The 26,091-nt window shown below is 36.9% G+C and overlaps 1 protein-coding gene across 1 annotated transcript in view; it reads left to right on the plus strand.

Moving 5' to 3' along the window:
- Positions 1 to 883: 883 nt before the first annotated feature.
- The window catches only part of LOC150088564 (peptidyl-prolyl cis-trans isomerase FKBP2-like), a 46,141-nt gene continuing 20,933 nt past the window's right edge, over positions 884 to 26,091 (plus strand). Inside the window, exons 1-2 of the mRNA XM_090369565.1 lie at positions 884 to 1,062; positions 13,810 to 14,013. Of these exons, the coding sequence (XP_090225691.1) occupies positions 13,813 to 14,013 (201 nt within the window). The 5' untranslated portion in view covers positions 884 to 1,062; positions 13,810 to 13,812. The remainder of the gene's footprint in view (positions 1,063 to 13,809; positions 14,014 to 26,091) is intronic.

Below are 26,091 nucleotides of genomic sequence, written 5' to 3' on the forward strand. Positions count from 1 at the left end.
GGGAATTGAGATGCATGGACACGCAACCGTCATCTATTTCGACACTGTGAAAAGTCTTGCAATCAGCATGGTTGCAGATGCCTACGGTTTCAGACATATAGTGGAGTCAATGCTTTGGCGAATAGCAACTGTTATCCGTGCGAATGGTGGCCCAACACGCTATTAGTTAGGTGTTTATAATTCAGTGATCACTGAGTGTATTGTACACGAATCACAGATGAGAGAGGAATGTGATATGGATTATCTGTGATATAAACAGCCTAAATATTCTCGTTGTTTATACTCCTGCACGACGACCAAGTCCAAAAAATTTACAACAAATCCTGAAAGATAATTGTTAAATGTATTTAGCAGTCACGCGAACTTTGAACCACTGTCCATCACAGAGCGTAGTGTACTATTACACTCTCGCTCTTGACCATTCGGTTACGTTCGGCCTTGATATGTATGAAAAATATAAATAACAATTGCTGGATTTCTCTATTGGTCTAATTTTAATAAAATTTGGAGAAACTGGATTTTTTTTTTTTTAAGAGCTAAATATACAATTTCCTGAAAAATAATCCATTGGGAGTCGAGTTCGTGCATTATACCTCCGCATGTAATACACAATAATGAGGAATTTCGAAAAATTTTTCTGACGGAGCAAAATAGGAAATTTTGTGAAAATTCATCCACCGGAAGCCGAGTAATTTACTACGGACTGGTGGACTTTCTGAAGATAATAGGCCGTTTACACTAATATGCTAACGCACCTAGAAATGAAAAATCTATAAAAATAAAACAAAATAACAACAAAACCAAAAAAGAGCACACTAAAAATATTTTCTGGATTTTTAATACATTTATAGCAATTTCAGAATGTTGACAGCAATTGTCGAAATTTTGCAGTTTGTAGCGCATGTGTAACGCTTGTGGTTTATGGATGATCGTGCATTCGTTTATTTTCCTTGTTGTTGGAAACCTTATTAATTCTGCTGTTTGTATTCCATGTCTTCTTGAAATTATAAACCACAGAATGTTAAATAGCCAATTTTTGTGACGCTTTATTGTTAATGATTGGTAAGTCTACTTTTGCTTAGGAGTAAAGTTACCGAAGTTAGTATGATGTTCAGAATATAAATTTTGGGTGCTGATGAAAAGGTTAAATGATTTTCTTCACGATAAATTTTAATTATAAAGTCTTTGTCATTTCTCTATGGGTTTCGCATATTAATAAGAGATATGTGAATAATTTAGAAAATTATGATTTTGAAAAATCACTTTCACTTTAATAATGCATATTAATAATAATAATCAAATTAGCTTTTTTTTTTTTTTATAAAGGCAGAACCAGGGAGCGGTAATATTCCTGCCAGATTATTCCAGAGGCATGTTTTTGTATGTTCTGCTTCTACGTGATTGAAAAATATCTTGTGCTATTTCTCAACTCCCCTGCCCCATTCTCACTGTAGCAGAAAATTCTGGGCCTTCCCCAAAAAGGAGTGGGGTACCTTTTGTAAAAAGAAATATCTTTTATTAGCTGAACCTACTATATTTTAGTACAGTTGTGTGGTATTCTTTAAAAGTTTTATTTTCCCGTGATATTTTTGGAGCTATTATAGCTCAAAATAACGGTCTCTTGCAATACATTTTCTATGAACCTTTCTGCTATGCTTACCCCTTTGAGGGTGAGCATAGCAGAAAGATCTTCCCCTTGTTTTCCTATATATTCCCTCACCAAAAAAAAAAAAAAAAAAAAGGCCAGGTCCACCATTCTTTAGAATTTGTTTTGTGTGTGTGTATTTACAGTTCTGCATACATGCAGAAATGTCCTCAGTGGAGTGGTAGCTTTATTGTTTATTTCCTGTTTGCTGAGGTCTGTGTTCAAATCCCAGTGGGAGGCCAGAGTAATTCTTTAAAGCCTCTCCAGTTCAGGCTGCCATTAGCCAATCTCAGGTTACACCCATTCATGCATATAAACATTTTACAGACATAATACACTGGCACAATACAGCCTAAGATGCTTATGTGCCATACAATCCACAACAAGAAACAGAAATTGAATGTGTAACATTTCTGGATTTTTAGTTGTGATTTCATTCTAGAAACATATATCAACTTAACTAAAGTTAGAACATGCACCAGTTACTCAACAGCTTTATTTAATGCATTCATTATTTTTGTTAATTGCATTTCCTTATGTTCTGCTCACCCTTTAATGATGTTCAGAATGTGATCCAGTCTCATTTTACAATGGTTCAACTTATGATGCTCTTTTCTTACAACATTTACTGATTAAGGAATGTGCTCCAGAGTTAGGCACCACCTCGCAGTTTTAATGCTCAGCCAAGCAAATATATATATATAATAGTTTGTCTTGAAAATTATTATTTTATTTGATAGTGTATTAGAAGATGAAATACTCAAGACATAATTTCTTATGGGTTTAGGTAATTAACTATATAATATTGGTGTAGATACACCATAGTTTACCTGCTATTAAAAGAGATACTATTAAAACAATGCCTTTTACGCTACATACGTAGTTCAAATTTATGGGTAAACTATGGTGTATCTACACTGATATTATATAATTTATTTCATAGTGTATTAATGTACGTTCATGTGTAATTTTGATTTCTGCAGCTCTACGGTTTTAATCCATAGAAAATGTCAATTATTTAACGATGAAGTGGCGATTACTACAATTACATATTTGTAGTGGTAGTTTTTGACTTGTAGATCATTTAGTCTGTCATGACACTAGTGTGATCTTGGAAAACTCCATATTGTTTGCATTATTTTTGAATACATCTGCCCCTTAAAAATGGCTGCTAAGAGAGAATTAGGTGTTTGAGATGTTGTTAACCATAACAGTGGATACAAAGATTGATGTCATTAAGCACTCTGAAAAAAGTGATCATCTGAGGGATATATAAGTCAAGCCTTAGCTATTCCTCAGGTGTCACTAGTGACAACCATAAAAGACAAGGTAAGAAATAAGGTTTATGTTAAGAGCTCTGCTGAGGTGCAAGCAACAGTAATAACCAAGCGATGAATGAGGCTTGTTATTATTATTATTATTAGCCATATAGTGCAAGGAAGCCTGAGGCTTATCCTGCACCAGCCAAAAAAAAATTTCTGAATTACCCTGAGAGAGAGAGAGAATGAGAATGAAAATGAAAATCAGAAGTATATGTAGGAAATGTGGATTATGGGGCAACTGCAGAAGAACTGGAGCAACATTTTCATGGTTGTGGGTCTATTAATCATGTTACAATTTTATGCGATAAATATTCTGGCCATCCGAAAGGGTGAGCATATTTATTTATTTACTTGTTAATTCTTGTAAATATAATTGCATTTTTATACTTTTGGGGAAATTTTAGTGGAGTTTCTCACATTTAGAAATATAGTATAGTTTTGTAAGCAACACATCAACTTGTATACTAGCTTAGTTTGGCTGGCCAGTGATATACAGGGTGTTTCAGTTAAATGTTTCAGAACTTCTAAGAGGGGTAGGGTACATCCTGACAACTCGAAATCATATAGCAATGTGGGGTCGGAAATGCTTTCCTGAAGTGGTATTGTACACAGAAGTCGTCGTGCGACGTCGTGCAGCACAGATTCGATTTTCGGTCAATGTATGGGCAGGTATTATGGGAGATCACCTCATCGGACCTTACCTGTTACCGTGTCGTCTAACCGGACCTATCTACTTGATCTTTCTGCAGCAAGTATTGCCACAACTTTTGAGAGATGAACAGATTTCTTCATCGACGCAACACACAATGTGGTTCCAACACGATGGAGCCCCTGCCCATTATAGCGGAGATGTTCGTAACTACCTGGATGTCACATTTGGTCAACAGTGGATCGGACGTGGTGGTCCCGTGCGTTGGCCTGCTCGGTCACCCGACCTATCATGTCTTGATTTTTATTTCTGGGGTCATGAAATCGCTAGTTTATGACACCCATGTTGACAATGCTGAGGAGCTGGTTGCAAGAATCGCAGTAGCTGCCGAAGAAATTCGCCTGGAGTATTCCAGAATGTTCGGATGTCCATGCGTCGGAGATGTGAGGCGTGCATTGTAGCCCGTGGAAGAAACTTCGAACACTTACTTTAATCCATGTACCTTTTTGCTTCTTTTCATGTATTATTAAAACGATTTCTCACTTACGGTCTCTTTTCTTTATGGTGCTTCTGTGTACAACACCGCTTCAGGAAAGCATTTCTGACCCCACATTGCTATATGATTTCGAGTTGTCAGGATGTACCCTACCCCTCTTAGAAGTTCTGAAACGTTTAACTGAAACACCCTGTATATTGAGATGCCTAATATTTATATTCATTTTCCTGAATATTTTATTAGGTATTCTGGATCAAAACCTTTTATGTAAATAAGTACAGCTGAATCTACTCCTTTTGAGAGTAGAATTTGTTTTCTGTCATCACATTTTGAAGTAAAAAGTTACAATATTGTTAATTTCACAATGTCTGCATTTAATATCTCTATACAATAATGCCCAACAGAAATACATGTTGGGCAAACATGGAAAAAAAAATTAAATAAAAATACAGTAATATTATGCTAACCAGTAAAAAATATGTGTGAAGGTGATATACTCTGAAATTAGTTGCATGCATTTTACACTCATTTTGGAAGACATTAATGAAATTGCACAATGTTTACTTGATTTCTTGCCGATAGTATCTTCTTTTGTCAGCAGCTAATGCTTTCAAAAGAGATGAAAAATTTCATAAATTAAGTAAGTCTAAATCAGATGAATTTTATGTAACTTCATCAGGTTCAGTGTAGTCTACTTTAGACCCCTTGCTTCCTTAGCTTTCAGCGGTGTTTGAAGAATAAATAGCTAATACAATTATCACAGGTCCATATTAATTTTGTGTGTGATTTCACGTTTTTTTTTTTTTTTTTTTTTCTCTCTCTCTCTCTCTCTCTCTCTCTTCTCATTCAGTTTTCATCTCAACAGCTTGTGGATATTTCATTAGCACACAGATAACCTGTAAACATGCACCTTTTCTCTACACAGTCTTGCATTTATTTAATATTGTGCTTCTGGGTGTTCTCTGTGAACCCTGATCAGTTAGTTCAGTGCTATTGTACAAAATGTACCCCTCTAATTAAGCATAATCACTGACTAAGTAAGTAGGGCCCCTTCACAATTGGCAGATCTCAACTTGATCAATACAAAAATATAGCAAATAGGTTACTTTTTTTTTTTTTTTTAATTTTGTACATATTCTCTGCCAGTAATGAATACTATAATTGAAAAATATGCACTGGACAGTTTATTGTACAGGGTATATCAAAAGTCTAAACCCAAAAGGATTACATATTTTAGGAATTGAAATACCTGATGGCTTATTCCTCTTTCCTTTGGGACTACTCTTAATTTATTGCCTAAAACCACAGCATATTGCAGCACTGAAAAAAACTATTTAGGATGCATGCTCTCGGTATTTCTGTCTTAAGAATTCATAAAGAATTCGTGTCTGTAGATGTTAATGGCAGTCTGTTTGAATGATAAACAAATTAAGTATATATTGTTTCATTTTCTTTGTGGATCCAAACTTCTGTTCCGATGTACCATTATATCCTGGTGCAAAATGGCTCCAAAGTTACTAATATGCCTAAAACCTAACAACACCCTGTGTCTGCGCTAAACTAATAGTAGTGGCATTTCCATGGGAACTAATGCATGTGGACTCAGTTGCATCCTATGTAACCTTAAATTGTAGTGGGTTCCTGCCACAAATTTTTGTTCCCTAAGTACATTTTCAAAATAATATCTGTTTGTAATACCAATTATTATGGACAAATTAACCCAAAAATATGATTAACACAGATTTCCTATATACATTAGACTCTCGATTTTCCGGGATAGATGGTAAAAAAAAAAGTTCCCAGATAATCGATTTCCCGGTTAATCCAAAAATACAGCAAGTCCCCGACATACGTAAGAGTATGTTCCAGGACTTCTTACGTAAGTCGAATTTTATGTAACTAACTCGGAAATGACTAATAAAATATTGCTACTACAGTAGTTAAACTTCATTGGTGCTGATCGATTCACCGTTGCCACTGACAAATCTGAATTTTGCACGATATTTGTTAATATTTGGCCATTTTCATACATCCTTATTATTTTAATTTTCTAATCCAAAATGATCGCTTTCCTTTTCTTGATAGATTTACTAGTGGCGCTGTCTCTTATTCTTATAGTCGGCACCATGATAACAGTCAAAATTAAATTTTCTGAAAAGAACTTCACAAGATTAAGACAAAAACTCACTATTACACCCCACGCGAGCTAACATTTTACTAAAGCACATTTCTGGAGGTCAGTGCCATAAAACAATTTGCACTTTCCGGGTTATTGGGCTTTTCTGTTAGTGCAATCTGTTATAAACGGGTAGTAAACTCGACCTTATTGCATTTGCGATAATACCGATAGCTGTAATTCTGTGTGTTTTTACGTTATTATGGTGAAATGTGTGTCCCCTTCACTGAAATCTTCAGTCATATAGAAAATATATAACATAAGTACGAAGCTACAGGGGCTCACAACTGGTGATTATGGGCTTGGCAAACCCAAGACCCTGAGCTGGATATCATTCTTGGTGATTCCCTTCTAGTTCTCTCTCCCTCCCTCTCTCTCTCTCTCTCTTTGAGTAATTTAGAAATTTTTTTTTTTTTTTTTCCCCTGGTGCAGCATAAGCCTCGGGCTTCCTTGCACCATATGGCTAATAATAATAATAGTAGAAGGGAAGGGAATCACCAAGAAAGAGAAGAATGATAATATCCAGCTCAGGACCCTGGGTGTGCCAAGCCCATACTCACCAGATGAGAGCCCCTGGGGTTGTTGCTGATGTTAAAAAACTGCTTACCATTCTAATTCAGGAATAAACTCAACACTGTGTGCCTTTGAGTTTAGTAATAATTCAAGAAAGACTAGATGTCTTTATGAGCATCTCAGCTTTATAATCTTTATTTGTAAATTTAATGTATAAAAACATATACAGGAAACTAGAGATTTCACATCATTGAAATTAATGCCAGGGGATTATGTATTGAGAGTTATAATGCTATAAGTTCTTTACTCTTTCAGTAATTTTTAAATTTTTTTCAACTTTCTACTTTTCATTCCAGTTCTTGGACGAACTGGAATGAAAAGAAATTCCAAGGCATTATGGTATTTCTATTAGAGTTCAAAGGTTGGTGTAGTCTTTTTTAAAATACATCTATTTCTGATGTGCTTGCACTATATTTATACATAGTCTAGACTCTCCCATAGCTTGAGGCTTATGCCCTAAACGCGTTAGAGTACATCTGTTTTTAAATCTTAAAAAAAAAAAAAAAACTGTTTCTGTATCATAACTTCATATACTTTGCTTCTTTTCTAATAAAGATTATTATTTTCACTTATTATTTTTGGTGACATTTGTAGTTGCACATTTCACCGAAATCAATTTAAAAACAAAACATGGTACAGTTTAATGTTTGGCAACCTTTTTAAGCCAGAGGCACACTAAATTGTCCAGGACACTTTGAGATATTGCATACTATCTGGAAAGAGGGGGTGGCAACACATAAAGACTGTTTTGCTATTCATTAAAGAAGCTCATTTTATACACCTGCCTTGCCTATTTACACTGGTTACACTGTCACTCACATAAAATTTAAGTTAAACTAGAGTAATGTTACTTGTCTACACTGGTAACATGCTAGTATATAATAATATTTACCATGATCATATATTTATAATAAAGCACATTTTATTTAATTTAACGCTAGTGTTTAATTATATTTATCATGAATGTATATTTAGCTCTAAGGATGTAATCATGCTGCACACAATTTTACTCAAGTTTTTCATTGTGTGGAGTCTTGTTACATTGTGAGAACTTGAGGTGGTAGTACTGTAAGTGATTGGTTAATGTTTAGTCACAGCTTGTTCAAGGTTATTCTTCACCTGCTGAAAGTTCTTGAGTCAGTAAATGTTTTGCCATGTATGGAAAGCAAAGCAGTGGGGGGAGCATTTACTGCATCAAATTTTTACAAATTTACGGAGAATGGATGATTAAAATTGCCCAGGTGCACCAAAAGCAGGAGTGTAAATATGTAGGATTTAAAAATAACATGATAGATATACACACACTGGACAAAAAAATATGAACCTTTGTATTAAGGTAGTCACAGATAATCAAATGCAAATAGATGCAAAGAAAACTGACGTGTGTTGATGAGATGTTACCTCATTGAGTGTAAAGGATGCACAGGCTGTTCAGCTGCAGTAATCTGAAGCCAGAATAGGGAAAACGTGTGATCTATCAGACTTTGAAAAAGGTGTTGTCGTGGGTGCATGTTTAGCAGGAGCCAAGATTCAAGAAATGAGAGACATAACTGGTTTCCCAAAAACATTCATCTCAAAGGTTTAATGACTGGAAAACAGGTGGTTCTTCCATATTTATGGTATAAATATGGTAGAAAAATCAGTACTTCAAGAGTGAAGCCATCGTACTCTAAGGAGGGCTGTATGCAAAAATAGGATATCCAGTGTAGCAAATAACATCTGAATTAGAATTGCCCTATTTCAACCAGTACCATCCACAGGGAATTGAAGAAATTGTATATTGACAGTCACTTGCCTGTTCAGAAGCCACTTATTTCACGGAAAAACATAAAAATCCACATGTGCTGCAGTGCCAAGGACATTGTGATTGTACAGTGGAACGATGGAAGAAAGTCATATGGTCAGACAAATTATGATACACTTCGTTTAGTGCTGATGGTAGGCAGAGAGTGGGGCAAGAGTCTCACAAAGCGATGGACCTTGCTTGCCTTGTTACGACAACCCAAGCATCTGGAGGTGTGGTATCATTGTTGTATAGGAATTTTTTTTTTTTTTTTTTTTTTTGGCACTAACTGGGTCCATTGATACTAGCAGAAGGTTGAATGTCATCTAGGGAGTACCTAAATGTCATCTAGGGAGTACCTGAATGTCATCTAGGGAATACCAAATCTACTGCACCCTGCAATGTTGCACTTTTATTCTGAATGCAATGGCCACTTATGGATGACAGTGCAATAGTTCATCATGCCAAAACTGTGCAAGAATTGTAGGGAGAATGTGATGCAGATTTCTACCATCTTTCTGTCTCCCACAGTCTCCTTATCTCAATCCTATTGAGAATGTGTGGGATATGCTGGAGAGATCTGTTCGGCAACAAAGTCCTCTTTATTCAACTTTGTTCTAGGTTTGTGATATTTTTCTGGAAGAATGGTTACAGTTCGAACCAAAACAGCTGATAGAATCCATGTTGCACTGCACACTTGCTGTTAATAGAAACAAAACACAGCCTGATTCAATACTGAATAAAGGTTCGTATTTTTTTTTGGCCAGTGTGTGTATTTATTTATTCATTTTTACTTTAACACTGAGAAATCAAAACATGAGTGAATGCAACATGCAATAATTTTGTTATATTTCAAGTATTTAATTATTAATTTATTCATTATTAATTTGTAATGTTTATTTATGGAGAACTAGGGGGCATAAAATTTTTATTTTGCTTCAGACACAAGGAATGCTTAGTCACTGCTCTGTTGAAAAGGTAATATACATTTCCAGGTACATAGTTTGCTGTTATTAAAATGTTCTCATTTAGTTCTGCATTAATGGTTATAGTGTATTAAACAGCTCTTAGTTTTAGTCTAGAATTTTGATTGTTATATTTATGAGAGAGCAACTGACTGGACTTGTGGAATACATAAAGCCAAGCAGAATAGAAGCATTGTTCTTTGCCCTGTTTCCTCCTACTGATATTGAAAAATGGGACCTGCAAAAGAGTTTCTCTGTATGTTAACACTTCACCATTGAACAGCCAGCTCTCCTTATTGTAATATTTTACTGTATGTTCAGGTTTGAGAGCCAGCACAATGCTCAAGTCAAATAACCTCATTAGATCTGCCTTTCCCCCCCAATTCCTCTTTTCTATAACTTATGGCAGTATTCCAAGCTTCTATACATGATGTCCGGATGGGGCAGCTGACCTGCTTTCTCAATGCTCTTGCTTTGCCAATTACATCACTGCCAAGCATTGGATTTCTCTATATGTCACGTGTTAGTATTTTTATGTTAGTTATTGAATATAAGTTACTTCACATTTACTTATTTTTTTTTGATTACTACTCTAAAACAATAATTATTATTATTGTTTTAGAGTACAAAATTGTATTATATTATTATTACTACTATAGTAATTAGTTGCATGTTTCCCAGGACCAGTCAAAATTACTAACCATAAAAGTTCAATCATTGTTAGAGTTCAAATTGTAGTCCATCTTTTCCACTGAAAATTATTTTTATTGGAAAAATATATTTTGCATAAAAAAATTTTACAATCCCACTGCACTCTTTATTACCTTTCAAAGAAATTTTAAATATAAAGAAAGGTGTCAGAATAAGTAACAAGAGAAAAAAGCATGGTATAATAGACTATTTTGAGACCAATTCATATAGCACTAGAAACAAAACCCCTGATTCTGTAAGATGAGTGAAATCTGAATATAAGAAATCACTGGCAGAAAGAGCTAAGAATGGGGATAAGGTATTTTGTTTGAGTGAATGCAAGAAAGAAGAGAGAAAATCGGATAGTGCATCCCTTACAATATGGATTCATAGTCAACCTAGACAATGTGGCAGATAAACTGAATAGGTACTTTGCAACATTGATTGAAAGTGCATTTGAATCAGGAAGCAATAGTGAAGAAGAGTCAACTTGCTGTAAAATAAGGGATTTAATTATCTGTGGGAAGCATCTATTGGAAAAACTGCTGAAACTGAGGGAGGGTAAGTGTCCCATGGATGGATGGTATACATCCAGTTATACAAAAAATGGTAGGCATGCAAGCGTTTCAAACAATTAGTAATGTTAATGAGATCATCATTAGACCCCTGGAGATCCCCTTAAACTGTAGAAGTGCTAATGTTTCTCCAATCTGTAATGGAATTCCTAAAAGGTCATGGAAAACTCTAAACCATCTATTTGGATTTCTGTTGTTAGCAAGATCATGAAGTCTGTGGTGAATGTCACTACAAAAGTTTAGGACACCACAATAAAGTGGAATCCTGAAGTGATCACTGCATGAATAATCATCATAATGATTGAGACTAGAGACCATTTTACATCAATAACAATAATTGAGACAAAGTACCTAACCTTCTCCAGTAGTAATGATGATGCCCAGTGAGAAACACAATTATTTACATTACACTAAAAGTAATAAGGCAAAGCTGAAGGTAGAAATAATAATGCATTGATGATGCCTCGTCTGTCAGCATGTGTCACGAATTACTCTACATAAACGATAACTTGTGACTTTCAAAACTATAGTTGGAAGCTACAGAGGAACAGTCAGTAATCCTGTGTTTGTTATTTGCTATTTGGTTTTTAGGAGCATTAGCAACTAAGGCCATATTGCTCCGGGGATATGCGGTGGTCATTCCCTGACCTTTCCGTATCCTCCGTATTTGGTGGTCACGTGCTCGAACCCGGTCTAATCAAGAAGCGTGTGCTACGCACTGCTGCTCCTGCCCACCTGGCTACCAGTAATCCTGTACTAGCAGGATTACTGGTATACCTGTTAGTTATTTTGTTGAATGGTCCATCAGACCAGGCACTGCTTGCTACTGGATTAAGGGGCATGGCAGTAGGAATTAACTTTAGGGAAACAACTTGAAAGAATTTCTTCTTGAAAGAGAATTATGTCATGAATTATCTGGCATGGCGTTAGCATTAATAGAGGCATATGGTGCAAGAAAGCAAGCTTATATAGCATCAGCCAAAAAAAAAAAAAAAAACCTCATTTCACCCATCCATTCATTCCAAATGCTTGTCTAGTTCTGCCTTGAACTTATTTAAGTTTTCAACTTCCACTACCACAGATGGAAATTTGTTCCAACTATCAACCACCTGCTGACTAAAGGCAAATTTCCACACATCTATTCTGCAATTGTCATTCCTCAATTAATTTATGTCCCCTCAGGTGAGTAATCTGAGCAAGAGGAAGAATCCAACAGCATTGAGTTTGCTCAATCAATTCAAGGCCTTATACACCTCAATTAGATTACCTCAGAGGTGCCTAGTCTCCAGATGCTGAAATTTGCAGAACTTAAGCCTTTCTTGATAACAGCAACCCCCTTTTCCCCTATCCAATCTCGTTGACCTTCTCTGTACTTGTTCAAGCAGCTCTACATCCTTCCTAAAATGTAGCCTCCAGACCTGTATACAGAACTCGAGGTGTGACCTGACTATTGCCTTATACAAGGGGACAATCACCTCCTTATCCCTGCTAGCAAAATTTCTGTATATCATTGACAAGACACCATGAGCTACTCTTGCAGCCTGTCTGCATTGCTCAAAAATCTTCATATCTGACTGCACATTTATTCCCAGGTCCATTTCATTCTCTATTACCCTGAGTGTAGTACCACACAGTTGGTCTGTTACTCTGGGGTTACTGCTACCCATATGCAGTACTTTACATTTGTCAATGTTAAACTTCAGTTGTATCATTGATAAATACAGAAAATAACACTGGACCCAACACCAAACTCCGGGGGACTCCACTGATAACATTAGTCCACGCAAAGCAGTGTCCATTGATTACTGCTCTCTGTCTTCTCCCAGTCAACCATCCTTTTATCCATTGCAGCAACTTGCCCTTTAATGCCATACTGCTCCAATTCGTACATTATTCCATGTGCAACAGTATCAAAAGCTTTCCTAAAATCGAAGTATGACATCAAAAATATTTTTTCCTTTGTGAACAAATCATAGTATCAATCAGATTTGTCAGACAAGACTTACCCTTAACTTATCCATGTTATGTCTGAACTATAACTGCAGTCTTGTCTAGATGATCCTGCAGTGCTTCTTTAACCAGTGACTTCATTATTTTCCCTGGAACAGAAGTTAAACTAATAGGTCTGTAATTACCCATGTCATCCTTTGATCCTCCCTTTGTGAACTGGGGATACATTTTCACATCTCCAGTCCATGTGGATCTCCCATGAGTTCAGGGAAGCTCATTTAGCTCCCTGCTAGAGTTTGATATGCTTCTGGTCTCCACTTCTCTACAGATTTCCTCATGTGTGAATGTATATGCAAAATGTAGATGCATACTTCTCTTTCAAGAAGAAATTCTGTCATTTAAAAAAAAACCCTATAGTTATGTTTTAGATATTTTGCAACTTATTTTTCTTTTAGAAAGGTTTTCCATTTTATTTGTTCTCCAATTTATGATATTGCACCTGTATGAAAATCCATTTCACTTTATATTACATTTTCTGGGATGGCATTGTAACATTGTGTGCTCTCCCATTGTATATTATGACTGACTACTTACAGTAAATGAGGCCTAACCATATGACTATATGGTAAGTACTTGGTGCACACTATACATCATTGCCAACCTGTCTAGCTGGGTGGGTAAAGTGCCTGCCTGGCAACCCAAAAGGTCACGGGTTTGAATCTTGTCTCGGGCTTGGATCAGAGTAGAAAATGCAAAAACCTTGGGAGGTGCAATATGGTCACAGAAGCTGATGCGCCAACAACTAACAAAAAAAAAACTATACATCATTGATTTTAAAAACCTCAGTGCCTATTGTATTCAAAATATATATATTAGATATATCATTTATAAATGAGGTAACAAGGAAAGGTCTATTAGCCTTTTTAAAATAATTTATAATTATTCTATCTTACTTCTAATTAAGTAATTTTTTTCTCTGTTTTAGAAAATGGGCAGCCTGCGGAAAACAGCATATGGCATTCTTCTTGTAGGGGTAGTTTTTATTTGTTTGATAGACTTTGTTGTCATTAGCAATGATGCATCAAAGAGCAATGCAAAACCAAAAAAACTACAAATTGGAGTGAAGAAACGGGCCGAAGTATGCGATAAAAAATCTAAAAAAGGAGATGTCCTACATATGCATTACAAGGTATTGATACATTCCTCCTTTCTTTTATTTTTTTAACATATTTATATTTTCATTGTTTATCTAGTTTGTTTATATGCAGTTGCATGATAAGTAATTATCAACCAGTGTGCCACAACACTTTAGTCTTCAGAATGTTATAAAATTAGGAAAAACTCCATTCAGATTATTGGCACTCCTCTTTAGGGGTGCTTCAAACAAAACTGCAAGTGTGCCCCAAACAATAAAAGTTTTAGACCTGTTGATGTAGATAAAGATATTGAACCTCTGTGTTCACCGAATGTTTTTAAGAATTAAGTTTTGAGAATAACCTTTGTTTATAATTGCAATTTAAAATTATTTTTCTCATTAAATAACTACGCTTATACCACATTTGTATTTGTGTTTTTTTTTTTAAGTTAGTTTATTCAGTTTTATTGACTAAATCACATAAGGTTACGTAGATAACATTTGGTAAGTAAAATTTAGGTTAGATTATGTAACATTTTGGGACCCTCACTGGAACCATCATCAGACCATATGTGACAGCACTGTTAACAGCCTCCTGTCTTCCAGAATGACTGTTTCCTTCATTCATTCACTGAATTCATTTGTCATTCAGCAAGGCTTTTGTGGATTTATTGGATTTTGTGGATCTAGTTGCCTCCAAAACATCTACAACATGTTTTGGAGGCAACTAGAGGGCGTAACACTCTTGATCTGATTATCAGTAGTGATTTTCTTCCTGCATTAAGAATCTGCAGATAAAGGAACCACTAGGTGGCAGTGATAACAGTGTGCTGATGTTGGATTTACTCAAAGAGATAACTACCATCGGGAGTAAAGGGAAGGGTTTTTGCTTTCATAAAGGTGACTATGGTGGTCTGAGGCAGTTTTTAAATTCTATACAGTGGGACCAACTGATGATGTTACCAACAGCAATTCTAAATGGGGGAAGCATTCAAAGAATTAATCTTGAAAGCTACTAGGCTTTTCATGCCAACTAAGAAATATTGTTCAATATTTAGACCTAAATGGATGTCAGATGAACTAATAAGACGTGGCATAGAAGAAAAATGCATGGGATACATATAAATTAACAGGTGATTCAGAAGCCTATGGTAGATATAAGCTGGTCTGTAATCAAGTCACAAAGGAGGTTAGGCAGGCAAAGGCAGATCACGAGAAATCTTTGGCAAAGGATGCAAAGAAAAATAGCAAGAGTTCTTTACTTATGTAACCTCTAGAAGGAAGGAGATGAATCAGATTGGTCCACTTGATATCGATGGTTCAACTGTTGGTGATCCTGCTCAGGTAGCAAACAAACTGAATGAGTATTTTGCATCTACATTTGCGCATGAGGAGTTATTTGGGGTGGGGGAATGCCAGAGGTGTATTAACCTCTGGCAGTGAGCTAAATGATTTTGTAATAACTGAGAGCAAAGTGGAGGAGAAATTGTTGAAGATAAACATAAGAAAGGCACCTGGGATGGATGGGATCTATCCAGTTATATTAAAGGAGGCAGCATAGAAGTAAGTAAACCTTTATCCATAATTATGAGAGTTTTCTTGGACTCGGAGGAAGTACCCATGGACTGGAGATGTACAAATGTGACCCCAGTTCATAAAGAAGGATCAAAGAATGACAAGTAATTACAGATCTGTTAGTTTAACTTCTGTTCTGGGGAAATTATGGAGGGACTGGTTAAAGACTGCAGAATCATCTAGACAAGACTTCAGTTATAGTTCAGACACAGCATGGGTTTGTTAAGGGGAGTCTCTGACCAATTTGATTGGATACTATGATGTGGTCACAAAGGAACTGGATGCAAAGAATAATTTTGATATCATATATTTGGATCTTAGGAAGGCTTTTGATTCTGTTGCACATGGAAGACTGCTGCACAAATTGGAGCAGTGTGGCACTGGAAGCTAATTGCTGCTATGGATAAAGGGATGGTTGAGTGGGAGAAGACAGAGTGGTAATCAATGGTCTCTGCTCTTTGTGGACTAATGTTATTAGTGGAGTTCCCCAGGGTTCAGTGTTGGGTCCATTGTTGTTTTCTGTATTTATTAATGATATTGATGATGGAATATCAGGCTTAACGTCTATGTTTGCAGACTACACGAAGGTTGGTAAAGTTGTTAATGACACTAATGACAGTACACTTCTGCAACAGGATCTAGAAAAGTTGAACAGATGTTCTGAGAGGTGGTAACTGAAATTTAACAGTGACAAATGTAGTACTGCATATGAGTAGCAGTGATGTATCAACTGTGTGGTACTACACTGACAGAGGTAGAGAATGAAAAGGACCTGGGGGTAATTGTGCAGTCAGATATGAAGTTTTCTGAGCAGTGCAGATGGTCTGCAAGAGTAGCTCATGGTGTCTTGTGAATGATATATACAGGAATTTTTCTAGCAGGGAAAAGGATGTGATTATCCCCTTGTATAAGGCAATGGTCAGGCCACACTTTGAGTAATGTATACAGGTCTGGTGGCCACATTTTAGGAAGGGTGTAGAGCTGCCGGAACGAGTACAGAGAAGGGCAACAAGATTAGTGAATGGAACAAAGGGTTGCTCTTTTAAGAAGAAAGGCTTAAGTTTTGCAAATTACAGTGTCTGGACACCAGGTACCTATGATGTGATCTGATTGAAGTATATAAGGCCTTGAATGGTTTGAGCATGCTCAATGCTGATGGGATTCTTTATCTTGCCCAGATTAATCTCCTGAGGAGACATAAATTCAAATTGAGGAAAGACAGTTGTAGAATAGATGTGCAGAAATTTGCCTTTAGCCAGCAAGTGGTTGATTGCTGTAACAAATTTTCATCTGTCATTGTAGAAGTTGACAGCTTAAATAAATTCAAGACAAAACTAGACAAACATTTCGAACGAATGGATGGGTGAAATGCGAAGGTGTTTTTTTTTTTTGAATGATGCCGTGTAAGCTTACTTTCTTGCATCATATGCCTGTACTTATGCTAATGAATGAAGAAGACAGTCATTCAGCAAGATAGGAGGTTGTTAAAAGTGCAGCCAAGTATGGCCTAATTGATGACGTATTCCAGCAAGGTTCCCGAAACGTTACCCGATTGTATACTTCATTTAGTGAATAAGGCTAACTAAACTAACTTAAAAAAAGGACCCCACCCACATGGTATAAAAGTGGTTATTTAGAGAGAAAAAAAAATTTTTGACGTTGTAGAGCGAATTTGACGTTGTAGAGCGAATATCATCTTTTAAGGGCACAAAAGGTAATATAGTTGTACATGTTGGCACTAATAATATTAAGAGTAGGAGACCGGCAGAATTACTTAACAAGTACAGGTCACTGCTGAACAAAAGCCGAGAATTAGGGTTGAATTTGAAAGTGTCTGCAATTCTGCCCAGACACGATAGGAGGGAGTATATGAAGAGAGCCTTGTCGATCAATTCGGCCCTGGAAAGATTGTGCAAGGCTCAAGGGGTAGAATTTTTTTCAGCCTGGACTGTACTTGTTAACAGGAGAGATTGCTTCTACAGGGATGGGATACACTTAAATAGAAAGGGTGCAAGAATATTTGCTGATGCTATCGAGGCAGTGTTAGGTGGGTCGGAAAACTGCTAGCTTGGGGGGAGACAAAGACCAATAGATTAACAGTAGCCACTGGCAGAGGTGAAAGAGATTCTTGCACTGCTTCTATTAGAATGAGCAGAAGCCTGAAAAACAAGATGCATGGCATTTCAGAGACTGCTGGGAGCCATTGCGGTACAAGTAAACACATGGGTTGTGTTAGGGTAGCTAAGAATAGAAACAGGTGCAGGTATACTTGTGTGTACACCAATGCTAGGAGTTTAGTAAATAAATTTGATGAATTTCAGGTATTGCTCAAAACATCAAAGGCGGATATTGTTGGGATATCAGAGATGTGGTGTCACACAGATATAAGGGATGCAGAACTGCAATTTGGGGAGTACAACGTCTACAGAAAGGATAGACAGGATAGGAAGGGGGGAGGGGTTATGCTATTAGTTAAGAAACACATAAAAACCAAGGAAGTGAAGCCAGTCGACATCGCTGGACAGTGCAGTGTTGAGTCAGTTTGGTGTGACATAAGCATTGGGAGATCAAAATTGAGAGTAAGAGTGTGCTATAGGCCTAATGACTCTGATGAGTATAATAAGGAACTGTACAGGGAAATAGAGTGGGCCAGTAAATCAGAGTCTTATAATGGGAGATTTTAATTTCCCAGATATTGACTGGAATTTGGGGGCTGGTTATTCACGCACTAGCAGGGCTTTTGTGGATTTATTGGATGATTGTTTTCTACATCAGCATGTTCGGGAGGCAACTAGAGGGAGTAATACTCTTGATTTGATTATCAGCAGTGATTCTTCATGCATTAAGAATCTGCAGATAAATGAACCACTAGGTGGCAGTGATCACAGTGTGCTGAAGTGGGATTTACTCAAAGAGGTAACTACCATTAGGGGTAAAGGGAAGGGTTATTGCTTCCATAAAGGCGACTACGATGGACTGAGACCGTATTTAAATTCTATACAGTGGGACCAACTGATGATGTTACCAACAGCAAATTCAAAATGGGAAGCATTCAAAGAACTTATCTTGGAAGCTACTAGGCTTTACATACCAACTAAGAAATATTGTTCAAGGTTTAGGCCAAAATGGATGTCAGATGAACTAATGAGGCATATGGCAGAGAAGAAAAATGCATGGGATACTTACAAATTAACACATGACACAGAAGCCTATGATAGATACAAGTTGATATGCAGCCAAGTTACAAAGGAGGTTAGGCAGGCGAAGGCAGATTACGAGAAATCCTTGGCAAGGGATGCAAAGAAAAACAGCAAAGAGTTCTTTACTTATGTAAACTCTAGAAGGAAGGGGATGAATCAGATTGGTCCACTTGATATTGATGGGTCAACTGTTGATGATCCTGCTCAGGTAGCTAACAAACTAAATGAATATTTTGCATCGACATTCACACATGAGGAGTTATTCAGCAAGGGGAATGCCAGAGGTGTATTCAACTCTAGCAGTAAGCTACAAAATCTTGAAATAACTGGGAGTAAAGTGGAGGAGAAACTGTTGAAGATAAACACAAGAAAGGCACCCGGGGTGGATGGGATCTATCCAGTTATATTAAAGGAGGCAGCAAAGGAAGTAAGCAAACCCTTAGCCATAATTATGAGAGCTTCCTTGGACTCAGGGGAGGTACCCATAGACTGGAAATGTGCAAATGTGACCCCAATTCACAAAGGAGGATCAAAGGCTGACACAAGTAATTATAGACCTGTGAGCTTAACTTCTGTTCCAGGAAAATTAATGGAGGCACTGGTTAAAGAAGCACTGCAGGATCATTTAGACAAGACTTCAGTTATAGCTCAGACACAGCATGGTTTTGTTAAGGGGAAGTCTTGCCTGACCAACTTGATTGGATACTATGATGCAGTCACAAAAGAACTGGATGCAGGGAATAACTTTGATATCATATACTTGGATCTTAGAAAGGCTTTTGATACTGTTGCACATGGAAGACTGCTACACAAATTGGAGCAGTGTGACATTGGAGGCAAATTGCTGCTATGGATAAATGGGTGGTTGAGGGGGAGAAGACAGAGAGTGGTAATCAATGGACACTGCTCATCGTGGACTAATGTTATTAGTGGAGTCCCTCAGGGCTCAGTGTTGGGTCCATTATTGTTTTCTGTATTTATAAATGATATTGATGATGGTATATCAAGCTTAATGTCCAAGTTTGCAGACGATACAAAGGTTGGCAGGGTTGTCAAGGACGCTACTGACACTATGCTGCTGCAACAGGATCTGCAAAGGTTGAGCAGCTGGGCTGAGAGGTGGCAAATGAAGTTTAACATTGACAAATGTAAAGTACTACACATGGGAAACAGCAACCCCAGAGCAACGTATCAGCTCTGTGGTACTACACTGACAGTGGTAGAGAATGAAAGGGACTTGGGGGTGGTTGTGCAGGCAGATATGAAGTTCTCTGAGCAGTGCAGACGGGCTGCAAGAGTAGCTCATGGAGTATTGTCAATGATATACAGGAATTTTTCCAGCAGGGATAAGGAGGTGATTATTCCATTGTATAAGGCAATGGTCAGGCCACACCTAGAGTACTGTATACAGGTCTGGAGGCCTCATTTCAAGAAGGATGTAGAGCTGCTGGAACGAGTGCAGAGAAGGGCAACAAGATATGTGAATGGAACAAAGGGGTGCTCTTATGAAGAAAGGCTTAATTTTTGCAAATTACAGTGTCTGGAGACTAGGCACCAGCGAGGTGATCTGATAGAGGTGTATAAAGCCTTGAATGGTTTAAGCATGCTCAATGCTGATGGGATTCTTCCTCTAGCTCAGAAAAATCACCTGAGAGGGCATAAATTCAAATTGAGGAAAGACAGATGTAGGATAGACGTGCGGAAATTTGCCTTTAGCCAGCGGGTGGTTGGTTGGTGGAACAGACTTCCATCCCTTGTGGTGGAGGTTGATAGCCTAAATAAGTTTAAGGCTCAGCTGGACAGGTATTTTGAACGAACAGAGGGGTGAAGTGGGTTTTTTTTTTTTTTTTTTTTGGCTGATGCTGCATAAGCTTGCTTTCTTGCATCAAATGCCTCTACTAATGCTAATGCTAATTTCATGGAAAATTACCGTGTAACATTTCCTAATTATATTAATTTTAAAGTTAATACTAATTTCCCAAATTGAAGACACCAACTTAATTTCCAACAATGTTTTTAAATGGATTGATATTACAACTAAAGTCCATGTATTAAATAAGGCATGTGACTTTTGAATGTCACCATAAAATTTAAATATACACTATTGAATTGGTACATGTATACAATATTAGCCTCAAAGGTACTGCTTAAGTACATGATTATTGTCAAAACCTACTTTCCATTTATTTAATTACCTATACCCAGGTTACTTAATTATTTATAAAGCAAGTAATTGGAAATAATGCATAATTGTTGTATTTATTAATCTGTCAATTTTAGTGTATAGGTGCTCCTATGGTGCATATAGATATCCCATTTTGCTATTCTGATTAATATACATCTATGATTCATCTCCTACTTTCAGTATGCGATTTTAATTAACTTCCAAATTATCTTATGCAAACACATGCACACGTGTGCAGTAAATATAATTTTATGTGATATTTGAATACTTAATTACATATAGTGATTTTATTTTATTTTTTCATTTTGTCTATGAACATTAAAGTGTTATATTTTATTATTTAGTTCAATACCTAATGTTTTGTTTAGTAAATATGGGCAATGTTCAAATCATTTCTATTTAAAACATATCTTGAACTCAGTAACTTTAACTTCAAGACAATTCACCCACCTGTCTTCAAAATGTATAGCCTACATATTGAGGTAACAGAAACCTTGTATTATACGTGTCCCTTCAGTTGCACATTTTTACATATGCATCAATTTTATTCTTGGATGTATTTTTGAATTACACAATACATTTTGACTCAAAACAAATCTGTAATTGATCTGCCAGACTCTAGTGTATATAAATTGAATAACTTATAAGAAGTCTGAAAAATACATATGTATTCAAATAAAAATATTTTAAACTGCAAATTGAAAAAAAATAATCCATGAGAAGATATCCCCTGTTTATCCTTTTCATTGCATCAGTTAAGTTTCTTTGTGGAGGAGTTACACAAATTTTGATGCTTGAACAGGTGCAATATTGGATGTTTTTTCATATTTGTCCCTGTTTCTTTGTATAGCATGTACTATATTAATCATGTTTTAAGTTTTTTAACAGTTCTAAGAGTTTATTCTTTTTTGTTGAAAATACAGCTATTATTTTTGCATGTTGCATGTTCAGTTATTACTGTGTATGATGTACACAGCACCCTTGTATTAAATGATTTTGCAAGCTATTATAATTGTATTATTGGTTAAAAATGGGTACATTAATATGAACTGCATTTGTGAAAAAAAAAATCCAGTAATCTGATTAAGAACATAACCCAGACTTGTTTCATTATTTTCAGTGAGAAAATTAATTTGAGATATGCATTCTAATTTTGCACAACGGTTTTCAGAAAGGCACTGGTTTTTTTTTCCAGAAAGGCATTTTCTGTATAATTGATAGGATTCTTGTATGTCAGATTTGATGAGAACAGTTATTAGGCTGGCTTCAGGCTAGTGGCTAAAAAATAGCAGAATCTTGTATAGACCAAGAAGAGTTGCTATTCACTATCTGATATAATTGCTGTATTGCAGCAGCAGCAGTACCCTCAAATATTCCCCATTATATAGTAGACTCCCAGTTAACCGGCACCCATGGGGATTGGTAGATGCCAGATAACTGTAGTTTCTGGTTGCTCGAGAATTAGTATTAAAAAAATACTTGACTATTATATTAAGCCCAATACTTAGAAAATTAAGACAAACATAGGCAAATTTTACTAAAGAAACTGAGTTTTATTATAGAAACTGCTTTTTGAATACAGTAACTTACAAAAAAAAAACACACTCAAAACTGTTGTAGTAGGTAGAGAGTTTACTGGGTAGACATCACATGAGGATAGTCAGGATCTGCTGATGTAGCTGGGACAGGATCAGGAGGGTCTGTAGATGGTTTTGGATCTGCATTAGTAGATGATGTTGTGCTGCCAAACTTGCTTTCAGTTCTTCAAAAATGAATGAATATCACCTTGCTTTGAGGTCTTACGTCTCTCAGACAAAGTCAAGTTATGCATGATGTGGAACTGCATAAGATGCCGAGAAGTGAAGAAGGGTTGCTGTTCTGCAAAAGCTATTAAAGTTTCAAATGCTGCATTAGCTCTCTGCCAGGATACTTTTCCCACCTGACACACATTGTCATTGCTTTCTTCCTCCTCTGCAACTTTTCATTCCATGATTCACAACAGCTTCTATGATTTCTTCCATATTCAGCATATGAGTTACTGACATATGGTATATCTTCATCCACAACAAGCCAGTCATCGACTTCATCTCGAGGCAAATTCATTTCGTCAACTAACTCACAGATTTAATCATAAACAGTGCTATTGACAGCTGCATGGAAACTCCTCAAATTCCACGGAGGAGGACTTCTCAAATATTACAGCTGGCCACAACTTTCTCCAACATTTCCGTAATGTTTCATTTCTTACAGAGTTCCAAGCACAACTAATAGTGTAGGTAGCATCTTTGAGGTTATATTTCTTCTGAAAATCAGAATTGTCCCATCAAAATTAGTCATTTTCTACATGAAGTCGCGCCTGTAAAACATTTTTATGTTTTGTTATTCACCCCCTGATCCATTTGTTGGATCAGACTTGTGACGTTAGCTGGAAGATAACACATAAAATGTTGCCATTAACTAGCTCTTCAGCAGGAGGATGTGCGCGACAGTTATCCAGGAGCAACAAAACTTTGCTGTTCTTTGGTAATCCTTTCTTTCGTAAAATTTTATTTAACACTAGGGACAAAAGAATAATGAAACCACTTGGTAAAGATTCCTGTGTCCATCCAACTGTTACTCTGTGCATGATAATGTATGGGAAGGTTACTTACGCCTCTAAAGGATCATCTAGACAAGACTGCAGCAATAATTCAGACACAGCATGGGTTTGTTAAGGGAAAGTCTTGTCTGACAAATTTGATAGGATATTATGATGTGGTTACAAAGGAACTGGATACAAAAAATAATTTTGACATCATATATTTGGATTTCAGGAAAGCTTTTGACACTGTTGCGCATGGAAGACTATTGTACAAATTGGAGCAGAATGGTATTAAGGGTAAGTTGCTACAATGGATAAAAGGATGGTTAAGTGCGAGAAGACAGGGGTGGTAATCAATGGGTGCTGCTCTTCTTGGACTAATGTTATTAGTGGAGTCCCACAGGATTCGGTGTTAGGTCCACTGTTGTTTTGTATATTTATCAATGACATTGATGAAGGTATATCAGGCTTAATGTCAAAGTTTGCAGATGATACAAAGGTTGGCAGGGTTGTTAATGACAGTAATGGCAGTGTGCTACTGCAACAGGATCTAGATAATTTGGGCAGATGGGCTAAGAAGTGGCAACTGAAGTTTAACCTTGACAAATGCAAAGTACTGCATATGGGTAGAAGTAACCCCAGAGAAACGTACCAACTGTGTGGTACTACACTTAAGGTGGTAGAAAATGAAAAAGACCTGGGAGTAATTGTGCAGTCAGATATGAAGTTCTCTGAGCAATGCAGACAGGCTGCCAGGGCAGGTCATGGGGTTTTGTCAATGATATATAGGAATTTTGCTAGCAGGGAAAAGGAGGTGATTATCCCTCTGTATAAGGCAATGGTCAGGCCACGGCTTGAGTACTGCGTACAGGTCTGGAGGCCTCATTTTAGGAAGGATGTAGATTTACTTGAGCGTGTACAGAGAAGGGCAACAAGATTGGTGAGGGGAATGAAGGGATTCTCTTACCAAGAGAGGCTTAAGTTCTGCAAATTGCAGTGGCTGGAGACTAGGCACCTGCGCGGTGATCTGATTGAGGTATATAAGGCCTTGAATGGGTTGAGCACGCTGAATTCTGATGGGATCCTTCCACTTGTTCAGATTACAAACCTAAGGGGGCATAAATTCAAATTAAGAAAAGACAGATGTAGAATAGATGTGCGGAAATTTGCCTTTAGCCAGCGGGTGGTTAATTGCTGGAACAAACTTCCATCTGTCGTTGTGGAAGTTGATAGGTTGAATAAATTTAAGGAGGAACTGGACAGGCATTTGGAGGGAATGGTGTGTTTTTTTTTTTTTTTTGGCTTATGCTGCATAAGCTCATACATTTGCTTTCTTGCATCACATGCCACTACTACTACTACTACACCTTGGTTTAGCAAATTTGCCGACCACACACTTCCACATTAGTCCTGTCTCACCTGCATTATAAATCTGTTCTGGGGTAAAGTAATTTTTTTTCACTATTTCACTAAACACCTTACGAAATGAAGCTGCAGCCTGAAAATCAGCCAATTTCTGCTCCCCTGACAAATCCAGCTTACGAATGCTGTGACGAACCTTGAATCGTGTAAGCCAGCCACTTTAAAATGAACACTTACCTTCAATTTTCATTTTCTCATGAAATTCTTTTGCTTTTTCTTGCAACATGGGTCCAGAAATGCAACCACCCTCGGATCTTTTCAGCGAAAACCACTCGTACAGGACCTGATCAAGCACTTCCATTCTCGGTGTATGAAGAGTATAATGCTTCTCTACACTCTTGTCACCCTCTGACTTGGCATAAAACTCCTTTATTTTCTGAGACTGAGCCTTAATGTCATAGATCGTTGACGAGCCAACATTAAATTCTTCCATGAGCACTGCACGACTTTCACCTTTCTCAAGCCGCTTGCATATTTCCATATTCTGCTTGAGGGTAAGCACTACACGTTTATGCTTACTTGCTACCTGTTTTGGCATACTAGGGCTTGAAGGAGAACACAGAATTTGAACAACAATAAATCAACCGGTATATTTACACAGTGAATTGTCGGGAGTGAGAGACAAACGTGATGAGGGACGTGCATGCACGTACTCACAGTGCAAAGCGGCGTGCCAAGTTTGAATCATTTTATCTAAAAATTAATATGTATCATTTTAATTTTTCAACTACCTACTATTTCCAAGATTTTTTGCCAGTTGCTTGAATTCTGGTTAATGGAGAGTCTACTGTATTTAGTAATAGTAGTGGAAAATTATGCAAGAAAACAAGCTTATATAGCATCAGCCAAAAAAAAAAAAAAAAATACACACACTTCATCCATCCTTACCTTCCAAGAATTTCTCTAGTTCTTTCTTGAATTTATTCAAACCATCTACTTCCACAATAACAACAATGGATGGAAGCCCATTCCAACAATCAACCACTTACTGGTAGAAGGTAAACTTCCACACATCTATCTGGCAACCACCCTTCAATTTAAATTTATGCCCTCTCTAGTCTTGGCAAGAGGAAGAATGCCATTCACATTCAACTTACTCAATCCATACAAGGCCTTAAACACCTCAATTGGATCACCCTGCAGGTGCCTAGTCTCCAGACACTGCAATT

Source organism: Mastigoproctus giganteus, chromosome 3, assembly GCF_048544385.1.
Source record: "Mastigoproctus giganteus isolate SK-2022 chromosome 3, ASM4854438v1, whole genome shotgun sequence".
Taxonomy (NCBI): Eukaryota; Metazoa; Arthropoda; class Arachnida; order Uropygi; family Thelyphonidae; genus Mastigoproctus; species Mastigoproctus giganteus.